Below are 25,772 nucleotides of genomic sequence, written 5' to 3' on the forward strand. Positions count from 1 at the left end.
ACAATACAATGATAATTGAAATAGCCACGCTAGCTTCGCCCTCATTTGTGCTAGAATCAACAGCCAATCCAGTAGTGGCTGGAAACTATACTGAGCTTCGATTGGTCAATCGATATCGCAAAGTATTTGCATAAAGTTAAACTTTCCCCAACTTAAATCCAACTCTGTTCACTCTCCCTTGCCCATGCATGCTCGCATTACCCAGCGGTCCATCTGCCCACTTTTTTTCCTCCGTTGAAAATTAATGGTGCTTCCGTTGTTTCATCACATCCATCGTGGATAGTGGATCCCAGCTGTCTGTTGAATGAAGTGCAGAGTTGGAAGGTTTAGGTTTTTAAAAAATCTATAATTATAAAGTAATTATCAGCAAAGTCAGTGCTAGAAGACAAGTAAAGTTTTTTTGTGAATTATTGTTTTATTTAAATAGATTAGGGCAGACAAAAATGACCATTTGAAACAGCTATTCAATACATCATCGTTGAAGCCAATTTGCTGATTTCCCATTGCCACCCATGAACGGTTCTTGGTCCCCCCTTGCCCCCCCCCCAATGAAACTCCCCAGCAATGGGACCTAAAAAAACATAAACAAACAAACAAAACATGGCATACAGTATACCTGTCAAAAAGGACAGAATCTCCACAAATTCTGATAACTGCAATAATTATAGGAGCACCAGCATCACCGGAGGTGTGGGCTGTATAAAGACAGTGTACAGTCACGTACAGTAGCCTATTTTACAGTTAATATGAATGATTAAGAGTCTGCTTGTGATTTGACATATGCCTGACTGGTGATAAAACATGCCACCATCAATTTTATCTGGCTATTTTATTATTTTCCAATGTGATTTCATTAAAGATAACAAGTATCAATGTTTCTATAAATTCCATGAACAGAACAGTATAAAGAGTGGTGAAGAGGAGATGACTGGTTTCTGTCCAGCAGGAGTCAGTGTAGGATAGGACCATTAGTTGAAAGTGTAGGGGGGAGATGACATCAGGCTCTAGCGTCAGTTCTGTCTCCGCTCCAAAGATATATTCGATTCCGTTCTGTAAAAGACAAAAGGTTACATTAAGGTTACAACCTTTGTGTGAAACTGATACACACTGATACCTGAAACACCTAAACACATATTTAAACATCAACCATCAAACTAAAGTAAATATATAGGCTGCACAGCTTCTCCAACGCGGTATCATGTCAAGGCTTCAGCCAGCCAGCTAATTCATGAATTATGACCAGTACACTCTTTCTATTTTCAAATTGCTTCACTTAAATGGAATAAAAAGTTGTTTCCTGTTCTTTTCTATATTGTTTTACATCAAATAGACAAATACCTCTTAAATAAATAAAAAATCCCTTATTCTAAAAGCAGGATTATTGTCATTTTCAGACCAAGCACAACAGCTACTGTGTAACTTTAAAGTCACTTTCAGAGGTCACTTTCAGAAAGCACCCGTGCAGAGCTATGGAGCACCCCTATCTGGGTAGGACACTGGAAACACCCACAGCATTTCAAAGGAGGCGATGGTGCCATGCTGTCTCCACACATTTGAGGCGATACTCACAGTATTGTGTTGGCCCAAACATGGATTGTTTGAACTAGCGGAGGGCATACACTGCTGCCATCTTGATGATACTTGACATAACACATCTTATGAGAACCAAAGCAGTTCTCATGCTGTACCATGAGGTGTAAGAAACATAAACCTTAAAAAATATATTAGAAATACTATTTTAAAACCATAATCACACTGTTGCACAAATCTGCTACTTACACGGCCTTGCTCCGCATGTGGTTATTGTACTCCACGGTAGGTGGATTGTTCTCTTCATCCTCAGGTAACTGGGGGCAGAAATCATCATCATTATAGAAACATTTTTATTAGAACTTCCAATATCATGTAAAAGAAGAGGTAAACACAGTTTCCACTACCATTTCCTTCCTCAGCCTCTTCAAACCAAAGATCATTTAGACATAACAATAAACAACCCTTATTGGACTGGAGACAAGCTAATAGCTAAATACTGGTATTGGCCATTCCATGTAGGACGTGACAGTATGAGGGAAACACTGTTTTTTAGGTGACAGGGGTGACAGAAACATACACTTCCCTTTAACAATAACATAAATCAGTTAAAATAAAAAGGGTACAATATTACTGAAAAACTAAGAAATCACCTTCAGAAAAATAGCTCCAATATGGCTTCACAGTCTTCGTGCTATTTAGACTAATGGTTTAGTTCAGTATCTCACCTCCCAGTAGATGTCATCATCAAAGCAGCTGTTATCAGGAGCATCCCCCCAGATCGGTAACCTCAGGATACAGCCTGGGGACAAACACAACATCTCATCAACATTAAGTACACGACTGAGTACATGTAGAAATTATTCAACCCCAGCCAAACAATACTACAATACCACAGTAACTTGGCAGCTATCTTGTAACATGTTCTCATGAAAACACACGCGCACGCACGCACGCACACACACACACACACACACACACACGCACACGCACACGCACACGCACACGCACACGCACACGCACACGCACACGCACACGCACACACACACACAACCTAATCGGGTCACCACTCTCACCAACAATGATTCCTCCTCCGATTCCAAAGCAGAGGGCAACACAGAGCCCTGCTGCCTGGTGTCCTCCCTGCTGGGTCGGCATCATATCTTTCCATTTCCCATTAAAGTCGAACGTGTTTGTCAACCTATTTAAAAAACAATATTGTTACTCTATATCAGTAAGTCTAAGGAAAACATCACATTTAGAAGCGGCAACAACTGCCGCAGTATTCTTGTTGCCCATCTTCTGTGCCACTACTGCATGTGCATAATAATTACAGTTCACCACCTTCAAGCTGCCAATTAGGCCTAAAACTGGTGCAGACTGAAATAATAACAGGCCATTCATTGGGCATACAGTTGTAACCTGTGAACTCACCCCTCCTTGCCATAGACGTCTTCACTGGCGGCTGCAGCAGTGATGGCGCCCACAATGCCCCCTATGACCCCAGGCATGGCGTGGAGGTTGTGGATGCCACACGTGTCATGGATCTTCAGATATTTCTCCATGAATGGCTGAGGGGACAAAGACACATAGCTAGCTACATGACCACTAATCAAATAGGAGTAGCCTAGTCATAAGCCACTAACTAGTCCCAATTATATTAGCGAATAGCCACTACACTCCTTCACTGCATTCAGTAAGCACATTTAGTGAAATGTTGCAGACAGAAAATTCATGAATGAAACTGATGTGACTCCATATTCTACGTTACCGTGATATAAATGTAGCCCAGAGTGGAGATGATGCCACAGCAGAATCCTACAATCAGAGACCCATAAGGCATTAGCATGAACTCCGCTGCCGTTCCCACGGCAACTCCCCCGGCCAGTGTGGCGTTCTGGATGTGAACCTGGAACAAAGGAGTTGGCCAATAGCTTGAGTGGAGATGCAGTACATGATAAAAGTTAGTAGGTACAGTATAGGAGTTGGCAGGACAGCACAAACAGATCTGGGACCGGGCTAATGTATGTAATGCACACCATGTGGGTCCATTACATTACCATGTCCAGCTTGCCGGTCTTCTGGGAGAGACTGGAGATGGCTATGGAGGTGAGGACAGTGGCGGCCAGGGACAGGTAGGTGTTGATGGCTGCTCTATGCTGCCCATCCCCGTGGTCCGAGATGGCCGAGTTAAAACTAGGCCAGAACATCCACAGGAACAGGGTTCCTATGGGGCAGGAATGGATCAATGTTGATACAGTTTCACCAATATGAGTATGGCAAATGTGAAAAGTGAAAAGTGTCAACCATTATGGCTCAGCCTCACCGATCATGGCAAAGACATCTGAATGATAGACGGAGCCAATCCGATGCTTGCTCTGGTCCAGGTTGGGCCGGTACAGCATCCACGAGATGGACAGACCAAAATAAGCCCCAAATGTGTGGATCACCATGGAGCCACCAGCATCCCTGGCCTATAATGTAGAATGATATCCAGTAAACCAGCCACCTTATTAGTATGTACTCTGAACAAAAATATAAATGCAACATACTATAAAGTGTTGGTCCTAGAAAATGTTAATGTGCACAAAAAGCTTATTTCTCTTAAATTTTGTCCACCAATTTGTTTGCATCCCTGTTAGTGAGCATTTGTCCTTTGCCCAGATAATCCATCTACCTTACAGGTGTGGCATATCTAAAAGTTGATTCAACTGCATGATTATTACATAGGGGTAGCATTCCTTTAGTCAGCATGACTGCAGGAATGTCCACCTGTGCTGTTGCCAGAATATTGAATAAAATTTAATATTAATTTCTCTACCATAAGCAGCCTCCAGCATTGTTTTAGAGAATTTTGCAGTACGTCCAACCGAACTCACAACCGCAGACCACGTGTATGGCACCGTGTTGGCAAGCGGTTTTCTGATGTCAGGGTTGTGAACAGAGTTCCCCATGGTGACGGTGGAGTTATGGTATGGGCAGATATAAGCTATGGACAACGAACACAATTGCATTTTATCGATGGCAATTTGAATGCACAGAGACACCATGACGAGATCCTGAGGCCCATTGTCATGCCATTCATCCACCACCATCACCTCATGTTTCAGCATGATAATGCACAGATCTGTAAACAATTCCTGGAAGCTTTAAAGGTCCCAGTTCCTCCATGGCCTGCATACTCACCAGACATGTATGACGTGTATGACAGTGTGTTCCAGTTCCCGCCAATATCCAGCAACTTCACACAGACATTAAAAGAGGAGTGGGACAACATTCCACAGGCCACAATCAATAGCCTGATGAACTCTATGCAAAGGAGATACATCACGCTGCATGATGCAAATGGTAGTCACACCAGATACTGACTGGTTTTCTGATCCACTCCTTTACTTTAATAAAAATATTATCACCAACAAATGTATATCTGTATTCACAGTCATGTGAAATCCATAGATTAGGGCCTAAATAATATATTTAATTTAACTGATTTCCTTATATGAACTGTAATTCAGTAAAATCTTTGAAATTGTTGCATGTTGCGTTTATAATTTTGTTCAGTATAGATACAGTGCCTTGCGAAAGTATTCGGCCCCCTTGAACTTTGCGACCTTTTGCCACATTTCAGGCTTCAAACATAAAGATATAAAACTGTATTTTTTTGTGAAGAATCAACAACAAGTGGGACACAATCATGAAGTGGAACGACATATATTGGATATTTCAAACTTTTTTAACAAACAAAAACTGAAAAATTGGGCGTGCAAAATTATTCAGCCCCTTTACTTTCAGTGCAGCAAACTCTCTCCAGAAGTTCAGTGAGGATCTCTGAATGATCCAATGTTGACCTAAATGACTAATGATGATAAATACAATCCACCTGTGTGTAATCAAGTCTCCGTATAAATGCACCTGCACTGTGACAGTCTCAGAGGTCCGTTAAAAGTGCAGAGAGCATCATGAAGAACAAGGAACACACCAGGCAGGTCCGAGATACTGTTGTGAAGAAGTTTAAAGCCGGATTTGGATACAAAAAGATTTCCCAAGCTTTAAACATCCCAAGGAGCACTGTGCAAGCGATAATATTGAAATGGAAGGAGTATCAGACCACTGCAAATCTACCAAGAACTGGCCGTCCTTCTAAACTTTCAGCTCATACAAGGAGAAGACTGATCAGAGATGCAGCCAAGAGGCCCATGATCACTCTGGATGAACTGCAGAGATCTACAGCTGAGATGGGAGACTCTGTCCCATAGGACAACAATCAGTCGTATATTGCACAAATCTGGCCTTTATGGAAGTGGCAAGAAGAAAGCCATTTCTTAAAGATATCCATAAAAGGTGTTGTTTAAAGTTTGCCACAAGCCACCTGGGAGACACACCAAACATGTGGAAGAAGGTGCTCTGGTCAGATGAAACCAAAATGGAACTTTTTGGCAACAATGCAAAATGTTATGTTTGGCGTAAAAGCAACACCCTGAACACACCATCCCCACTGTCAAACATGGTGGTGGCAGCATCATGGTTTGGGCCTGCTTTGGTTGAAATTGATGGTTCAAATTGATGGGAAGATGGATGGAGCCAAATACAGGACCATTCTGGAAGAAAACCTGATGGAGTCTGCAAAAGACCTGAGACTGGGACGGAGATTTGTCTTCCAACAAGACAATGATCCAAAACATAAAGCAAAATCTACAATAAACATATCCAGGTGTTAGAATGGCCAGGTCAAAGTCCAGACCTGAATCCAATCAAGAATCTGTGGAAAGAACTGAAAACTGCTGTTCACAAATGCTCTCCATCCAACCTCACTGAGCTCGAGCTGTTTTGCAAGGAGGAATGGGAAAAAATGTCAGTCTCTCAATGTGCAAAACTGATAGAGACATACCCCAAACGACTTACAGCTGTAATCGCAGCAAAAGGAGGCGCTACAATGTATTAACTTAAAGGGCTGAATAATTTTGCATGCCCAATTTTTCAGTTTTTGATTTGTTAAAGTTTGAAATATCCAATAAATGTCGTTCCACTTCATGATTGTGTCCCACTTGTTGTTGATTCTTCACAAAAAAATACAGTTTTATATCTTTATGTTTGAAGCCTGAAATGTGGCAAAAGGTCGCAAAGTTCAAGGGGGCCGAATACTTTCGCAAGGCACTGTATCTGCATCTATTCCATTAAGCTTTATTGTAAAGGTAAATGCATTCAATCAATCAAACAAGCACGCACCATGACACAGCATCACTGTGTGCCATTCTTGAGAATCATGTATGCAGGTTTTATGCAGGACTTAATGTTAAAGCCTTTATTATTTAGTAAAGACTTACATGTATGAGGCTGAGGATGATATACTCCTCCACAGCATACAGAGTGACTCCAAAAAGCGTCATCACCATCAACTGGACTGGGCTCACCTTGCCTAGCACCGCCCCGTAAGCTATCAGGCAGCTGGCTACACAGAAGTCTGCATTGATCATGCTGAGAAGGACAGAAACAGGGTAAGATTAGAATGTATACTGGGTCAGTGTCAGCCTGGTACCAGATATGTTTGTGCTGTATTTTGTCATTTGGTCACTGACTACATTTACAAGTGCACAGTGTTCCGGATAGTAGCTCATATCCCCCTGAACGGCTTATTTGGGATAAGCTGTTTACATGCACCTTTGATATCCTGCTCACGAGTGTCCCGGTCTCCAGAAATAAACATATTCCTAATTGAAGTTCATATGGGTTAAATGGAATAATAACTGAAATGTGGACACTGACTGTGGCTGGGCCTATAACCTCTCACATGTAAAATAATGTAATATTAACTCCTGCAGAATTATGCATTTCTTGCAGTGAAATTATACAACAAATATATATTTAGTCTTGGGAACAGGAGTGGAGAGATATGATTTCAGACAGTATTTCAACCACATAAAATATGCACACAGTCTTGTCAGAAACGTGTTTATCATTTTCTCATCTTTTCATTTCCTTTAAACCGGTCAAACTGATGACATTTGGACATTCTGCAATGGAACAATCTTTCCAATATTTCTTCCCGGCTCCTAAATGAAACATTCAACTTTAGCAGTATTAATTAACTTGATTAATAACGCATTCATTCTGTCGATGTATGAAATGATTCTCGGGAACATTTTATTTAGTCTTCTGAGGCAACAAGTTATGACAGAAGAGAAGCTGCATGTATCTAACTATAGTTGACAAACAAATGGCCTACCAAATGTCATAAATTATAATATGGCCTACCAAATGTCATAAATTATAATATGGCCTACCAAATGTCATAAATTATAATATGGCCTACCAAATGTCATAAATTATAATATGGCCTACCAAATGTCATAAATTATAATATGGCCTACCAAATGTCATAAATTATAATATGGCCTACCAAATGTCATAAATTATAATATGGCCTACCAAATGTCATAAATTATAATATGTCCTACCAAATGTCATAAATCATAATATGGCCTACCAAATGTCATAAATTATAATATGGCCTACCAAATGTCATAAATTATAATATGGCCTACCAAATGTTGGCTATTATTGTCACGCCTTGGTCTTAGTATTTTGTGTTTTCTTTAATTATTTGTTCAGGCCAGGGTGTGACTTGGATTTTGTTGTGTTTCGTATTGGGGTTTTGTAGGCATTGGGATTGCGGCTGAGTAGGGGTGTAGCATAGGTTTGGCTGCCTGAGGCGGTTCTCAATCAGAGTCAGGTGATTCTCGTTGTCTCTGATTGGGAACCATATTTAGGTAGCCGGGGTTTCTCTGTGTATTTTGTGGGTGATTGTTCCTGTCTCTGTGTAGTTGTTCACCAGACAGGCTGTTTAGGTTTTCGTTCCGTTTGTTGTTTTTTGCTTATTTATAAATTATTTCATGTATCGCGATCCTTCATTAAAGAACATGAGTAACCACCACGCTGCATTTTGTTCCGACTCTCCTTCAACAGACGAACGCCGTTACAGAATCACCCACCACACCCGGACCGAGCGGCATGGTAACAGGCAGCGACAGCAGGAGCAGCGAAAGGAGGATGAATTGTTCGGAGAAGGACCCTGGGATCAGCCGGGACAATATTGCCGCCCCAAAGAAGAACTGGAGGCGAGGAGAGCTGAGAGACGCTGGTATGAGGAGAAACAACAGCGGCAGCAGGAGCTACAATATCGGGACTACACTACTTGGGAGGAAATAGACAGGTGGGTGGTCGACCCAGGGAGAGTACCGGAGCCCGCCTGGGATTTGCTGGAGCAGTGCGAAGAGGGTTATAGGAGAATGGAGTTGGAGAGACAATCACGACGGCGCAGAAGAAAGCCTGTGAGTCAGCCCCAAAAATGTATTGGGAGGGGGCTCAGGGAGAGAGTGGCAGAGTCAGGAGATAGACCTGAGCCAACTCTCCTTGTAAATCGTGAGGAACCAAGGAGGAGACCAGAACCAGAGGCGGTGTTAGAGGTGAGCGAAGCAGAGACTGTGAAGGAGTTAATGGGGAAAGTGGAGGAGAGTGTAATGAGGGAGTTGCTAGCTTGGTGCTTTAGGTACAAGATTTGTCCGACGGAGCGTGTCGGGGATTAGATGGCACCTGGGTCAGCGCTCCATACTCGTCCTGAAGTGCGTGTTAGTCGGCTGGTGAAAATTGTGCCAGCCTCACGCACTAGGCCTCCTGTGTACCTACCTAGCCTTGCACGTCCTGTGCCAGCCCTGCTCTCAGGCTCTCCAGTACACCTTCACGGTCCAGTCCATCCTGTGCCACCTTCACACACCAGTCCTCCGGTGGCAGCTCCCCGCACCAGGCTTCCTGTGCGTGTCCTCGATCCAGTACCACCAGTTCCAGCACCACGCACCAGGCCTTCAGTGCACCTCGCCTATTCAGCACAGCCAGGGCCATCCTTCTCTCGAGCGCTGTCGGAGCCTCCCGCCTGTTCAGCGCAGCCAGCGCTTTCCTCCTCTACAGCGCTGCTGGAGTCTCCCGCCTGTTTAGCGCAGCCAAAGCCTTTCTCCTCTCCTGCGCTGCCGGAGCCTCCCGCCTGTTCAGCGCAGCCAGAGCCTTCCTCCTCTACAGCGCTGCTGGAGTCTCCCGCCTGTTTAGCGCAGCCAGAGCTGCCAGGCTGCATAGAGCAGCCAGAGCTGTCAGTCTGCATGGAGCAGCCTGAGCTGTTAATCTGCATGGAGCAGCCTGAGCTGTCAATCTGCGTGGAGCAGCCAGAGCTGCCAGTCTGCATGGAGCAGCCAGAGCTGTCAATCTGCATGGAGCAGCCTGAGCTGTCAATCGGCGTGGAGCAGCCAGAGCTGCCAGTCTGCATGGAGCAGCCAGAGCTGTCAATCTGCATGGAGCAGCCAGAGCTGCCAATCTGCATGGAGCAGCCAGAGCTGCCAGTCTACATGGAGCAGCCAGAGCTGTCAGTCTGCATGGAGCAGCCAGAGCAGCTAGATCCGCCAGTCAGCCATGATCTTCCAGATCTGCCAGTCAACCAGATTCTTCCAGATCTGCCAGTCAACCAGACTCTTCCAGATCTGCCAGTCAACCAGAATCTTCCAGATCCGCCAGCCAGCCAGGATCTACCGGAGCCTACTACCTGCCTGAGCTTCATCTCAGTACTGGGCTTCCTCTCAGTACTGGGCTTCCCCTCAGTACTTGGCTTCCCCTCAGTCCCGGGCTTCCCCTCAGTCCCGAGCTTCCCCTCAGTCCCGAGCTGTCCCTCAGTCCCGAGCTTCCCCTCAGTCTCTAGCTTCCCCTCAGTCCCGAGCTGCCTCAGTCCCGAGCTGCCCCTCAGTCCCAAGCTTCCCCTCAGTCCCGAGCTGCCCCTCAGTCCCGAGCTGCCCCTCAGTCCAATGGGGTTCTGGGTGAGGACTATTAGGCCATGGTCGGCGGCGAGGGTGGATTATCCTAGGACACGAGGGGGAGGAACTATGACATTTATGGAATGGGGTCCACGTCCAGAGCCGGAGCCGCCACCATGGACAGACGCCCACCCGGACCCTCCCTATGGTTTTGAGGTGTGTCCGGGAGTCCGCACCTTGGGGGGGGGGGGGGGGGGGGGTTCTGTCACGCCTTGGTCTTAGTATTTTGTGTTTTCTTTAATTATTTGTTCAGGCCAGGGTGTGACATGGATTTTGTTGTGTTTCGTATTGGGGTTTTGTAGGCATTGGGATTGCGGCTGAGTAGGGGTGTAGCATAGGTTTGACTGCCTGAGGCGGTTCTCAATCAGAGTCAGGTGATTCTCGTTGTCTCTGATTGGGAACCATATTTAGCTAGCCGGGGTTTCACTGTGTATTTTGTGGGTGATTGTTCCTGTCTCTGTGTAGTTGTTCACCAGACAGGCTGTATAGGTTTTCGTTCCGTTTGTTGTTTTTTGTTTATTTATAAGTTATTTCATGTATCGCGATCCTTCATGAAAGAACATGAGTAACCACCACGCTGCATTTTGGTCCGACTCTCCTTCAACAGACGAACGCCGTTACAATTATAATATGGCCTACCAAATGTCGGATATTATAATATGGCCTACCAATTGTCAGAAATTATAATATGGCCTTCCAAATGTCATAAATTATAATATGGCCTACCAAATGTCATAAATTATAATATGGCCTACCAAATGTCGGATATTATAAGCAGAAACATATATACATTTGTGGTGAAAGTAGCCTTAACCGGTAGGCTATATGGTCCAGTATGGAGTATCAGCAAAATACATTATTATGGTATTATTATGGTGGATGGAACTGTGCAGGTATAGCATGTTTTTTTTAATTAATTGGTTTGACAATCAGATGAAAACATCATAATACAACAACCATGACATGCTAAACTGAGCCTGCACAGACCACGAAAAACAACAGTAAAGGGAATCAAGTGTTGACATGCCACAGTATCCCATCTAAGATCAGCATATCCCAGGCATCTTATCCGGGTTTCTCATAACCGGGATACAAGCTTTTCATGGATATTGTAAATGGGATATTATGTTTATATGCATCAACTCAAAAACAGAATACTAAAGTATACCAAATAATAACGGGATATTGGTGAGTCTATGTTTTAAAAGTGTAGCATGACCATATCATTGTCCCTTAAAAATGGTCACAGAAAATAATGACAATGACTTCATCCTCAAAGGACAATAGTTGAATAATAATTTAAGAACCTTGTTATTAAATTGCCAGTCCAACTTTATGATACAGTATACTGACTTGTTCAATTTGTATCCTTCAGTAGTTTGTTACAAATTAAACCACACACAGAGCTGCACCCCCTCTAAGCACAGTATTTCTATGATCTCACATAACGCCCCTACACACACACACACACACACACACACACACACACACACACACACACACACACACACACACACACACACACACACACACACACACACACACACACACACACACACACACACACACACACACACACACACACACACACACACACACACACACATACGTTTGCTTACGCACACACACGTAATATAATATAATAATATATGCCATTTAGCAGACGCTTTTATCCAAAGCGACTTACAGTCATGTGTGCATACATTCTCGAGTAATGAGGGAGGGAGTAAGGGGGGGGGGGAAAGAGGCTGGTAGGGAGTGGGAGAGAGAGAGGGTGAGGAGAGGGCTGGCACAGAAGTGTTTTTTCCAACCTTGAATTCTTAACTGGTAGTTGAGGGCAGGCTTTTTGACAAATAGGAAGAATGGAAAATGGAGTGTGAGAGAGTGATGGAGGGAGTGAGAGAGGGAAGGGAGGGAGGGAGGGAGAATGATAGAGGGATTGAGAGATGTACGTCACACAGACAAGCACCCACACATAGTGTTATCTGTTAATACAATACTTCAACAGTATCATAAATGCGTGATTACATGTAGTACTGTGTTTTTGTTTGCCCTCACATTATTGTGTACACAGACAGTATATCTCACAAGCCAGGAGGATCAACAGTAAAAGGTGATACATAAGGGATTTTCAAATGCAGACCGGTTCCTCCACTTCTCTGGCATCACGATAGGTTCTCTCTGGCACTCCCACCATGCACGCATACAGGATTCGTTTCCATCCACACATGTTATTCTATAGATTGATTTCAATGATGTAGGCATATGTTTTTCACGACTGACTCATTCACATAGGACTCATTCATAAGGTTAAACATAATATGTAAAGTATCTGTCCAATTATAGTCAGTGAATGGTCAGCCAGAAGGGCTCTATACATTGCTGGATGGGTTGAGATTTGTTTGTTACTTACATTACAATGTAAAGTGTTTTTTTATATAAATCCATACAATATTCACTTTCGTCTTTCCAGGTGACCACTGTGGTGACATCACTTTCACCTATCAAATATGACACCAGCATTCACTGATCTCATTAGTCACAAAGGACAGAAGATTCAAAGAAACAAGTTTAACGCTGTTAGACCAAAACCGAGGGACTCTAACCTCTCCACGCCGATCTTGATCTTGCCGTCCATTGGGTCCAGAGAGTGGAACCATCCCTGCATCAGAAGTGCCCACTGAAGGCCGAAGCCGGCGATGAGGAAGTTGAAGCCAACGGCACCGAAGCTGTAGCGCTTCAGGAAGGTCATGAGGAAACCGAAGCCCACAAAGATCATCACATGGACATCCTGGAAACCTGGGGGAAAAAGAGGGCGAGGCGTGGTAGGTGGGGGAGAGGTAGGGAAGGTTATAAGGTGCAGATCAACACTTAGGGAAATGAGAGGGTCAATTGTAATCAGTTACATATTAATCCTTGTTCTACAAAGAGAATGAATTAGACATGGAAACTAAACTCAGCAAGAAATGAAACGTCCCTTTTTCAGCACCCTGTCTTTCAAAGATATTTCGTAAAAATCCAAATAACTTCACAGATCTTCATTGTAAAGGGTTTAAACACTGTTTCCCATGCTTGTTCAATGAACCATAAACAATTATTGAACATGCACCTGTGGAATGGTCATTAAGACACTAACAGCTTACAGACAATAGGCAGTAAGGGTGGCAGGTAGCCTAGTGGTTAGAGTGTTGGACTTGTAACCGAATGGTTGCAAGATTGAATCCCTGAGCTGACAAGGTCAAAATCTGTCGTTCTGACCCTGAACAAGGCAGTTAACCCACTGTTCCTAGGATGTCATTGAAAATAAGAATTTGTTATAAACTGACATGCCTAGTTTAAAAATTTTTAAGTCACAGTTATGAAAGCTAAGGACACTAAAGAGGCCTTCCCACTGACTCTGAAAAACACCAAAAGAAAGATGCCTTGGGTCCCTGCTCATCTGTGTGAATGTGGCATTAGGGCTGTAGATGTGGCCAGGGCAATACATTGCAATGTCAGTACTGTGAGATGCCTAAGACAGTGCTACAGAATGGACAGCTGATTGTCCTTGCAGTGGCAGACCATGTGTAACAACACCTGCACAGGATCGGTACATCTGAACCTGTGGGACAGGTACAGGATGGCAACAACAACTGCCTGAGTTACACCAGGAATGCACAATCACTCAATCAGTGCTTAGACTGTCGGCAATAGGCTGAGAGAGGCTGGACTGAGGGCTTGTAGGCCTGTTGTAAGGCAGGTCCTCACCAGACATCACTGGCAACAATGTTGCCTATGGGCACAAACCCACTGTTGATGGTCAGACAGGACTGGCAAAAAGTCCTCTTCACTGATGAGTCACGGTTTTGTCTCTCCAGGGGTGATGGTCGGAATCGCGTTTATCGTTGAAGGAATGAGCGTTACACCGAGGCCTGTACCCTGGTGCGGGATTGATCGGAGGTGGAGGGTCCGTCATGGTCTGGGGCGGAGTGTCACAGCATCATCGGACAGAGCTTGTTGTCATTGCAGAAATTTCAACGCTGTGCGTTACAGGGAAGACATCCTCCTCCCTCATGTGGTACCCTTCCTGCAGACATGATCCTCCAGCATGACAATGCCACCAGCCATACTGCTCGTTATGGGTGTGATTTCCTGCAAGACAGGAATGTCAGTGTTCTGCCATGGCCAGCGAAGAGCCCGGATCTCAATCCCAATGAGCACTTCTGGGACCTGTTGAATCGAGGATGAGGGCTAGGGCCATTCCCCCCAGAAAAATCTGGGAACTTGCAGGTGCCTTGGTGGAAGAGTGGGGTAACATCTCACAGCAAGAACTGGCAAATCTGGTGCAGTCCATCAGGAGATGCACTGCAATACTTAATGCAGCTGGTGGCTTCACCAGATACTGACTGTTACTTTTGATTTTGAACCCCCCTTTGTTCAGGGACACATTATTCCATTTCTGTGGAACTTGTTCAGTTTGTGTTTCAGTTGTTGAATCTTGCTATGTTCATACAACTATTTACACATGTTATGTTTTCTGAAAATAAACGCAGTTGACAGGGAGAGGACGTTTCTTTTTATGTTGATTTTATATATAGGCTATCCACCCTCTGTGGAAACTATGCAGTAAAATGTTTGATGAGTAGATTTACACTCTCATATGATTTCCCTTCTTCACCTGCTGATTAAATATAGTGCAACAAGACCACTCATGGTCGGAAAAGTTCTCTACTTCTGAGCGATTTAAACAAACATTATTGCAATCACCATCTTCGTCTGAAGAGGAGTAAGGATCGGCCCAAGATGCAGCGTGGTAAGTTGAAGTTGGAAGTTTACATACACTTAGGTTGGAGTCATTAAAACTAGTTTCTCAACCAATCCACAAATGTCTTGTTAACAAACTATAGTTTTGGCAAGTGGGTTAGGACATCTACTTTGAGCATGACACAAGTAATTTTTCCAACAATTGTTTACAAATAGATGATTTAACTGTATCACAATTAATTCACTGTATCACAATTCCAGTTGGTCTGAAGTTTTAACATACACTAAGTTGACTGTGCCTTTTAAACAGCTTGGAAAATTCCAGAACATTATGTCATGTCTTTGGAAGTTTCTGATTGACATAATTTGAGTCAATTGGAGGTGTACCTGTGGATGTATTTCAAGGCCTATCTTCAAACAGCCGTCAAAGCACGCGCCAAGGCGGAGGCAGCACGCGCGCAAGTCTCTTATGCTGAGAAGGAAGCTTCTGTGATGAAGCAAAAGGCCAGCTTGTTGAAGCAAAATACAGAAATAGAGGCCAGCTTGTTGAAGCAAAAGGCAGAAACAGAGGCCAGCTTGTTGAAGCAAAAGGCAGAAACAGAGGCCAGCTTGTTGAAGCAAAAGGCAGAAACAGAGAAGCAAAAAGCTGACCTCGAGGCAAGTTTATATGTTCTCCAAGTTGAGAGAACAGCTGCTGCTGCATTGGCTGAAGCTGCAGCTTTTGAAGAAGTTGTAGGATCAGAACGCAGAGAGCTTCGCAAAGAACTAGACACCGGGACACAGCCCTTAAGTCCAGTCCAACGTACATGTGAGTACGTTCAACAACATGCTAGGCCCTACTTTGCTGAACTTCCATTTGAAGTGGAGAAACAAGAGCTTAGTGTCGACCCAGCTACATGCCATAATCCAGAAAGTAGCAAACAACAGAACATGAGCAGAGACTCTCCGTTCAAAAGAAATGAACAGCAGCATGGTGGAAATGGAAAGCAAGCCCACTTCCAGTCATACACACATAACTTCCCTGAGTCACAAGTGGCACCAGACCTCACCAAGTACCTCCTACGACGTGAGATGGTGAGTTCAGGACTCCTGAAGTTTGATGATCGCCCTGAAAATTATTGGGCATGGAAAGCATCCTTTCTCAATGCGACCAGAGACTTATCAGCCAGGGAAGAGTTAGATCTAATTACCAAGTGGCTAGGGGCAGAGTCGTCTGAGCAAGCAAACAGAATTAGATCTGTCCATATTTTCAAAGCAACAGCAGGGCTTAACATGGTCTGGCAAAGACTAGAAGAGTGCTATGGTACACCCGAAGTGATCGAGAATGCACTGTTGAAGAAAATTGATGATTTTCCAAAACTGGCTAACAAAGACAATCACAAACTAAGAGAACTAGGTGACATTCTTCTCGAACTGGAGTGTGCTAAAGTAGAAGGGTACCTTCCAGGCCTCGCTTATCTGGACACATCTCGGGGGGTAAACCCTTTTGTAGAGAAACTTCCATTCAGTTTACAAGAAAAATGGATAGCACAGGGATCCAAATATAAGGAGGACTATCGGGTAGCATTCCCACCATTCTCGTTCTTCTCGAGATTCATCAGGAACCAGGCGAAAATTAGAAATGACCCCAGCTTCACCCTCTACACCTCAACTAACCAGGTGTCCATGAACAGTGAGAAACCTGCCAGGTACAGCAGCAAGACACCTGTGACTGTATACAAGACAGATGTGTCATCTGAGGCTTCAGACCACCAAACCAAACCCAGTAAGACAAAGGTTGAAAACCCTGACCGTCACTGCCCAATACATAACAAGCCTCATCCTCTTAAAAAGTGCCGTGGGTTTAGATACAAAACTCTAGATGAGCGCAAATCATATCTCAAAGACAATGGCATTTGTTTCCGATGTTGTGGGTCAACTCAGCACAGAGCTAAAGACTGTAAGGTTTCAATCAAGTGCTCTGAGTGCGACAGCGACAGGCATCTTGCTGCTCTGCATCCAGGCCCAGCCCCTACAAATACATACACCGCTACAGCAGAGACAGATAATGGCGGGGAGCAAGGTGACGATGCTCTTCTATCTGTCACCTCAAAGTGTACAGAGATCTGTGGTGAGGCAGTCAATCCAAGATCATGTTCAAAAATATGCTTAGTCAAAGCTTATCCGGCTGGGAAAAGAGAGAAAGCTGTCAAAATGTATGTAGTGCTTGATGAACAAAGTAACAAATCTCTGGCCAAGACAGAGTTTTTCAGTCTCTTCAACATCAATGACAATTCTGCTCCATACACCATGAAGACGTGTTCTGGGGTAACAGAGACTTCAGGCAGGAGAGCCGTCAACTTCATGGTGGAGTCTATAGATGGACACATGCAGCTCACTCTCCCTACTCTGATAGAGTGTGATATGATGCCAGACGATAGGATGGAGATTCCCTCCCCCGACATTGCGTATCATCATCCCCATCTGCAACCAGTTATGGACAGAATTCCAGCTGTGGACCCAGACGCTCCCATCCTCCTGCTCTTAGGACAAGACATCTTAAGGGTACACAAGGTACGAGAGCAAATCAATGGGCCCCACAACACTCCTTATGCACAGCGACTCGACCTCGGGTGGGTCATTGTGGGTGAGGTCTGTCTGGGAACGGCTCACCGACCAGCCAATGTTAACGTGTTCAGGACAAACATACTTCAAAATGGTCGCACATCCTATCTGAGCCCTTGCCCTGACATCATCCAGGTAAAAGAGAACTACAACAGCGTAGCTCAGAAACACATCTCTCCCTCTACAGTGCACTTGAGAGATCCAATCACAACTGTGAACACAGACAGCCTGGGATGTTCCGTGTTCGACAAAACACAAGACGATGATAAACCAGCACCATCAGTGGAGGACAAAGCCTTCTTGGACATTATGGACAAACAGGTTTTCCAGGATGATGGAAACAACTGGGTGGCTCCACTACCCTTTCGCCCCAATAGACGTCGCCTTCCTAATAACAGGGAGCAGGCCATGAACCGTCTCACATCACTTCGCAGGACTTTAGACAAAAGCCTGACATGAAGCGTCATTTTATTGACTTCATGCAAAAGATGCTGGATAACGACCAAGCCGAACCTTCACAGCCACTAGAGGGAGACAAAGAACGTTGGTATCTGCCCATATTTGGTGTTTACCATCCACAAAAGCCTGAACAAATACGAGTAGTATTTGACTCCAGTGCTAAGTGTCAAGGCGTGTCACTTAACGATGTTCTGCTCAGTGGTCCAGACTTAAACAACACACTCTTGGGTGTCCTAATACGTTTCCGCAAGGATTGCATTGCACTAACAGCAGATGTGCAACAAATGTTTTACTGTTTTGGTGTACGTGAGGATCACAGAGATTACTTAAGGTTTCTCTGGTATGAAGACAACAACCCAGATAGAAACATAACTGAGTACAGGATGAAAGTCCATGTATTTGGGAACAGCCCTTCACCAGCCGTAGCCATCTACTGCATGAGACGAGCAGCGCTACAGGGTGAGAAGGAACACGGGCCAGAACCCAAGCAATATGTAGTGAGGAACTTCTACGTCGATGATGGTCTGACATCAGTAGCTACTACAGAAGAAGCTGTCAACATTCTAAGAAAAACACAAGCAATGTTGGCGGAGTCCAACATGAAACTACACAAGATTGCATCCAATAGCAAAACAGTTATGGAAGCCTTCCCTATGGAGGACCGTGCAAAAGACTTAAAAGATCTGGACCTAGGAGTGGATCCTCTCCCCTTTCAACGGAGCCTGGGACTTTCCTGGAACCTGGAAACAGACAGCTTCTCATTCCAGGTGTCCCACAATGAGAAGCCTTTTACTCGGAGAGGCATCCTGTCCACAGTGAATAGTCTTTATGACCCCTTGGGTTCGTGGCTCCAATAACAATGCAAGGTAAAGCCTTAATCAGAGAACTCTCTTCTGATCAGAGTGAGTGGGATGTCACTCTTCCAACAGAAAAAGAAGAGAAATGGAAACAGTGGAAGCAAGTCCAGTGTCTCGCTGACACCTTTTGGAAAAGGTGGAGACAGGAGTACCTGACAACGCTGCAGAGATGCAGAAAATGGACAGCAGAAAAGCCAAATGTAAAAGTGGGAGATGTTGTCTTATTGAAAGACAGTCAGGCACACAGAAATGACTGGCCAGTCGGGCTTGTGGTAAAAACCTTTCCCAGTACTGACAAAAAGGTTAGGAAAGTAGAACTAAAAATTGTCAAGCAAGGAGCTGCTAAGGTGTTTCTGAGACCAATCTCAGAGATTGTTGTTCTTCTTTCTGAAGCATCCTAGAGACAAAAGATAAAAATAGAAAGGACATTATTTGTTTCTTGATATGTTTTATTTCATAGTGGCACAATTTCATTATACCAGGCGGGGAGTGTGCTGCCATCCTGTTAGAAGATAACAGATTATTTTATTACAATGGGTAAATTGGATTTTCATTGTGTTCAATGGTGTTATTTGCCCCCTAGTGGCGCTTTCTGGTACTTAGAGAGATGACGCAAACAGGAAGTTCAGAATTTGTTTTGCACGCATAGAGCAGCTACAAGCAACGCTACTGTGCAGGTCTTTCAATGTAGTTATTTCTTGTCACGCTTCAGCCTTGGAAAAATATTTGTTTGTAAGTTCGATTCAAGCATTTAGCTAATGATGATAATCTTGTTATTGATAGAGTTTCTTACATATCAATGTTGGTTGCATTTACTCACAAATTGCAATGCCTTTTGTGTATGTCGTTAGCTGTATTACTTTGCTCATGCGTCATGCAAACGAATTGTAAAATATACAATACTGTAGTTTTATTACTGTTTCTAGTGTAATATGCTTTGTTATTCTACATAGATGGTTATACATTATTAGAGTAATGAAAGGAGCAATTACCATATGGTTAACAATTAGATATATGGTTTGGCATCATGCCAGATGCATGGTACCTTAGCACGTGCTTTGTATTATGCAACTTCAAATGTTTAATGTACAGCTACAGTATGTCGGTGTGAATTGAACACTAAAGTATATTCTTTTCTGTATTTTGCAGTTTCACAACATAAACGTTTCAATATATTCATTCAAGAAAAGTCACGCCTTGGGAGTTTTATTGAAGACTTAGTTGTTAGCTATCTGTCTAGTTTTGCATGGGAACGCAACTCAAGGGCAGAATACCCTTAACATCATTTTTTTGGGGTAATAGTCAGAAAAATATAAGTTAACCATTGTCATGCAATATATGCTTACACTATTGAAGTATTTGCTGTACTGGACATAAAGGTTCATATTTCCTTAATAAATCTTGTTTTACGTTCTGAATCTTGAAAAACATACCAAAGTAAAACAAGACAAAAAGATGTTTGGAGATTTATATTTCATATTTGAGTAATCTAATGTTAGAATGAAACAATCAAGGCCTTTCAACACTTGTTTGAACAATAAATGTAAAAATGATATTCCTCTGATGGAGTTGACATAAATCCAGTTAGAGTAGGAGTATTTTATGAAAAAAATGTTTTAATTAAGAGGTTGTTCCTTTACATGGTGTGATAGCTGATACTTTGGTCTATATACTGTACCAGTCAAAAGTTTGGACACACCTACTACATTGTATAATAATGAAATACTATGAAATAACACATGGAATCATGTAGTAACCAAAAAACTGTTAAACAAATCAGGAGTTCCCACATATGCTGAGTACTTGTTGGCTGTTTTTCATTAACTCTGCGGTCCAACTCATCCTAAACCATCCTAAACCATCTCAATTGGGTTGAGTTTGGGTGATTTTGGAGACCAGGTCATCTGATGCAGCACTCCATCACTCTCCTTCTTGGTCAAATAGCCCTTACACAGGCTGGAGTTGGGTCATTGTCCTGTTGAAAACAAATCACCCTCCCATCCGTACACCGGATGGGAGGGTGATTTGCTGCAGAATGCTGTGGTTGGTTAAGTGTGCCTTGAATTCTAAATAAATCACAGACAGTGTCACCAGCAAAGCACCCCCACGCCATCACACCTCCTCCTCCATGCTTCACGGTGTGAATCACACATGCGGAGATAATCAATTTACCTACTCTGCATCTCACAAAGATACAGCGGTTTGGACTCATCAGACGAAAGGAAAGATTTCCACCTGTCTAATGTCCATTGCTCATGTTTCTTGGCCCAAGCATGTTTCTTCTTATTGGTGTCCTTTAGTAGTGGTTTCTTTGCAGCATTGCAACCATGAAGGCCTGATTCACGCAGTCTCATCTGAATAGTTGATGTTGACATGTGTCTGTGACTTGAAATCTGTGAAGCATTTATTTGGGCTGCAATCTGAGGTGGAGTTAAGTCTAATGTACTCATGCTCTACATCAGAGGTAACTCTGGGTCTTCCTTTCCTGTCGGTCCTCATGAAAGCCAGTTTCATCATAGTGTTTGATGTTTTTTGCGACTACACTTGAAGTTCTTGACATTTTCAGCATTGACTGTCGTTTCTCTTTGCTCATTTGAGCTATTCTTGCCATAATATGGACTTGGTCTTTTACCAAAAAAGGCTTTCTTCTGTATAACACCCCTACCTTGTCACAACACAACTGATTGGCTCAAACGCATTAAGAGAGGAAAGAAATTCCACAAATTATCTTTTAACAAAGCACTCCTGTTAATTGGAAGATATTCCAGGTGACTACCTCATGACGCTGGTTGAGAGAATACCAAGAGTGTGCAAAGCTGTCATCAAGGCAAAGGGTGGCTACTCAAATATAAAATATATTTAGCTTTGTTTAACACTTTTTTTGGTTACTACATGTGTTAATTCATAGTTTTGATGTTTAAACTACTTTTCTACAATGTAGAAAATAGTAAAATAAAGAAAAACCCTTGAATGAGTTGATGTGTCCAAACTTTTGACTGGTACTCTATATATCTTTAATGCTGTTATTATTAAGAAAAATAATTGTGATTGTCCCGTCTTTCAAAAAACCCTGTTTCACAACATGGCGTGTGAGCGAGTGAGGGTGACATGGGGGATAATGGAAATGTCAAGAGTGAAAATGATGCAAACATGGTTCAAGGACATCTCTGTGTTACTAACTGTGTAGATACAGTATACACAAATAACCTCATAGATACCCATAGTACGAGTAGAAAGCTGTTTACATGGAAGTTTTGGTTTCTGTCCATGCTGGAAGCCCCATATTTACAATGTGTACATCCCCCATGCAAAATGATCGAGGACTCATCTAGAACGTACCATACCGAAACTCAAGATTAAGCTTCTTGGGATACACACACTGCAGTTCCACAACGTTCAAAAGGAAAACATGAGCATGCTCAAGGGCATAGACAAAATATACAGACTAAAACATAGAAGGTGATGTATGGAGGCCAAACATAAACATATACAGTTTGTATAAATAATGTACAGGTAAAAAGGGATGCAAAACATTATTGTGAACTTGGTAGACGCAAATACTTAATTTGACATTTTTTGCAAGAAAACAAATTCATATCAAATCAAATTATATTAGTCACATGCTCCGAATACAACAGGTGTAGGTGTTTTCACCTTACAGTGAAATGCTTACTTATGAGCCCCTAACCAACAATGCAGTTTCAAAAAATACATATAGGAACAAGAGATAAAAGTAACAAGCAATTAAAGAGCAGCAGTGAAATAACAATAGCGAGACTATACAATGCGTGGGGTCACCGGTTATTTGAGGAAGTATGTACATGTAGGTAGAATTATTAAAGTGACGATGCATAGATGACAACAGAGAGTAGCAGTGGTATAAAGAGGGGGTGGGGGGCAGTGCAAATAGAGCAGAGAGAACAGTCTATGACTAGGGTGACTGGAGTCTTTGACAATTTTTAGGGCCTTCCTCTGACAGCGCCTGGTATTTAGGTCCTGGATAGCAGAAAGCTTGGCCCCAGTAATGTACTGGGCCGTTCACACTACCCTCTGTAGTGTCGGAGGCCGAGCAGTTGCCATACCAGGCAGTGATGCAACCATGCTCTCGATGGTGCAGCTGTAGAATCTTTTGAGGTTCTGAGGACCCATGTCAAATCTTTTCAGTCTCCTGAAGGGGAATAGGTTTTGTCATGCCCTCTTCACGACTGTCTTGGTGTTTGGACCATGATAGTTTGTTGGTGATGTGGACACCAAAGAACTTGAAGCTCTCAACCTGCTCCACTACAGCCCCGTCGATGAGAATGGGAACGTGCTCTGTCCTCTTTTTCCTGTAGTCCACAATCATCTCCTTTGTCTTGATCACGTTGAGGGAGAAGTTGTTGTCCTGGCACCACACTGCCAGGTCTTTGACCTCCTCCCTATAGGCTGTCTCATCGTTGTCGGTGATCAGGACTACCACTGTTGTGTCATTGGCAAATTTAATGATTGTGTTGGAGTCGTGCCTGGCCATGCAGTCATGAGTGAACAGAGAATACAGGAGGGAACTGAGAGTACAGGAGGGAACTAAGAGTACAGGAGGGAACTGAGCACGCACCCCCTGTCACTGACTTCCAAATTCATCATCCTTTGAAAGTCATCATCCAAGTGAATTTATTTATTTTTATTTAACCTTTATTTCAGTAGGCAAGTCAGTTAAGAACACATTCTTATTTACAATGATGGCCTAGGAACAGTGGGTTAACTGACTTGTTCAGAGGCAGAACGATTTTTACCTTGTCAGCTCAGGGATTCGATCTTGCAACATTTCGGTTACTGGCCCAACGCTATAACCACTAGGATACATGCCACCCCAAAATAATCATATGGCCAACAGAAATTACTCTTGGCTACATCCACAGGACACACCAGTATGAATAAATACTAGCATTAACAAGCCAGTATCATTTTCAAGATGTGCAGCCATAACTGTCTGGTGCATTCGCACTGTGAAACATTAGTTACTCAAATAAAAAGTGTACACAACAGTCTAATATACTACCACAGATTTAGGATCTTAATTTGAGGTAGTTTGCTACAGCAGGGAAATAATCCTGCAGCACATAAAATGTGAATTCTGTGGATTATAATTAAATTGACATTTTTGTAGGGTTTGATACATTTTTGTAAGGGAAAATCATGTCAAAATTACAAGTGGAAATGTAGCCTAGCAGTTAGCGCAGTAACCAAAAGGTTGCTGGCTCAAATACAGGAGACGACAAGGTGAAAAATTGATGTGTACTTGAGCAAGGCATTTAACCCTAATTTGCTCCAGGCTAACCATTTCACTGCACCTATCTGGTGTATGTGACAATAAAACATTTTTTTTCTTAAATACACTGCAAGTTTTAAATGTCCTGCATTGCAGGAAAGTTCCCCTGCAACAGGGTGATCAAATTAAGATCCTACATGTTACCCACTCTTATATAATATCAGGTTAACAAATACAGCATCTATTTGTACCAGACAAAGAATATGGCCCTTGAAGAAAACTCCCTGCCTAGTTCAGATTGTCCCCATACTGACTTCAGAGATCAAATGACTTACTCCTCGATCTCATGCTTGATTGGTCTCTATACAACAGACTGTGACAGCAAAATCATTTATCACCTGACATCCAACACCCTATAAGAGATGGTCCTGCGGTAGGACTGACACCCACACCTGTACTGAGCTAAATTCAACCACACCCTCATAATTCTATAACAGGTGAAATAAGATTCTATACAACGAATTGAACTGAAGCTCAACAACACAGACACAACCATGCACAGACAACACACACATGTAACACACGCGCACTGCCTTGATGTTGATTATTAATCTTGTAATTCTAGCAATTTCATATGATATAAGCATCAGGGAGTCTGCAGATGCACCTGTTGTGAGAGGGTGTGGGGAATAACGAACTTTAGGAAGAGGGACAAAGCCCCCTGGAAATATATTGTACACATGTGTGTCTTGAAAGTTAGTATGACATTCCTGGAAAATACTAAAATCCTACCTCTTGGGTAATAGACCACAACTATTACATGACATGTTATTGCTGAACAAAAGTTTAATTTAATCATTTTATCCAATATTCAACTATAATGTTCACGTTCTGGTCATTGCCTTGCAAGTCCAAATAAGCATATGGAATTGCGACGCATCAGCTCTCATAAGCTTATGTGTTCAATAATTTTCTTAATATGACAATAAAAAGTGATCATTTGTGGAAAGGACTACCCTAATAGCCTACGTTTCTAAATAAAACAACCAAATTGGCAAAGATTTGTTTAGAATATATATAATTATTTTATTTCATACATTTTTGGTTGGTGAAATAAAATCAAAATAATAAACCAACAACAAGAAAACATCAATCAAAATTGAAACGCAAAAGAGCAGGTCATTTTGGGTCACTTACTTGGATATCTGAAATAGAAGTCGTTCTCAATGTTACTGGATATGTTATGAGATGTTTTATGCTCTATCCAATGTGTGTCGGATTCCTCGTTATAACGGATAAAAATGCCGAATAAGATGATCATGGCAATTTGCCATACGAAACACACTGCTGGAAGACTAATTCGGACATTGGTATTTTTCGGCCGGTCACAGCATTGCCTGAAGCTTTGTATACAACCCATTGTGTTATCGTTACAATGGTTCAGTTGCCTTTGGTGCCTTATGGAGAAAGACGGCAAATAGT

The 25,772-nt window shown here is 42.9% G+C and overlaps 1 protein-coding gene across 1 annotated transcript; it reads right to left on the reverse strand.

Annotated features, from left to right (window-relative positions):
- Nucleotides 1-824: 824 nt before the first annotated feature.
- LOC124035293 (ammonium transporter Rh type C 1-like) lies at nucleotides 825-25,772 on the reverse strand. Its single transcript, XM_046348758.1, has 11 exons — nucleotides 25,488-25,772; nucleotides 12,986-13,178; nucleotides 6,855-7,005; nucleotides 3,857-4,004; nucleotides 3,591-3,757; nucleotides 3,302-3,439; nucleotides 2,965-3,101; nucleotides 2,607-2,731; nucleotides 2,259-2,332; nucleotides 1,780-1,847; nucleotides 825-1,050 (listed from the first exon to the last, which is right to left on the reverse strand). The coding sequence occupies exons 1-11, from the start codon at nucleotides 25,708-25,710 to the stop codon at nucleotides 1,011-1,013; spliced, it is 1,464 nt and encodes a 487-aa protein (XP_046204714.1). The 5' UTR covers nucleotides 25,711-25,772; the 3' UTR covers nucleotides 825-1,010.

Source organism: Oncorhynchus gorbuscha, linkage group LG01, assembly GCF_021184085.1.
Source record: "Oncorhynchus gorbuscha isolate QuinsamMale2020 ecotype Even-year linkage group LG01, OgorEven_v1.0, whole genome shotgun sequence".
Lineage (NCBI taxonomy): Eukaryota > Metazoa > Chordata > Actinopteri > Salmoniformes > Salmonidae > Oncorhynchus > Oncorhynchus gorbuscha.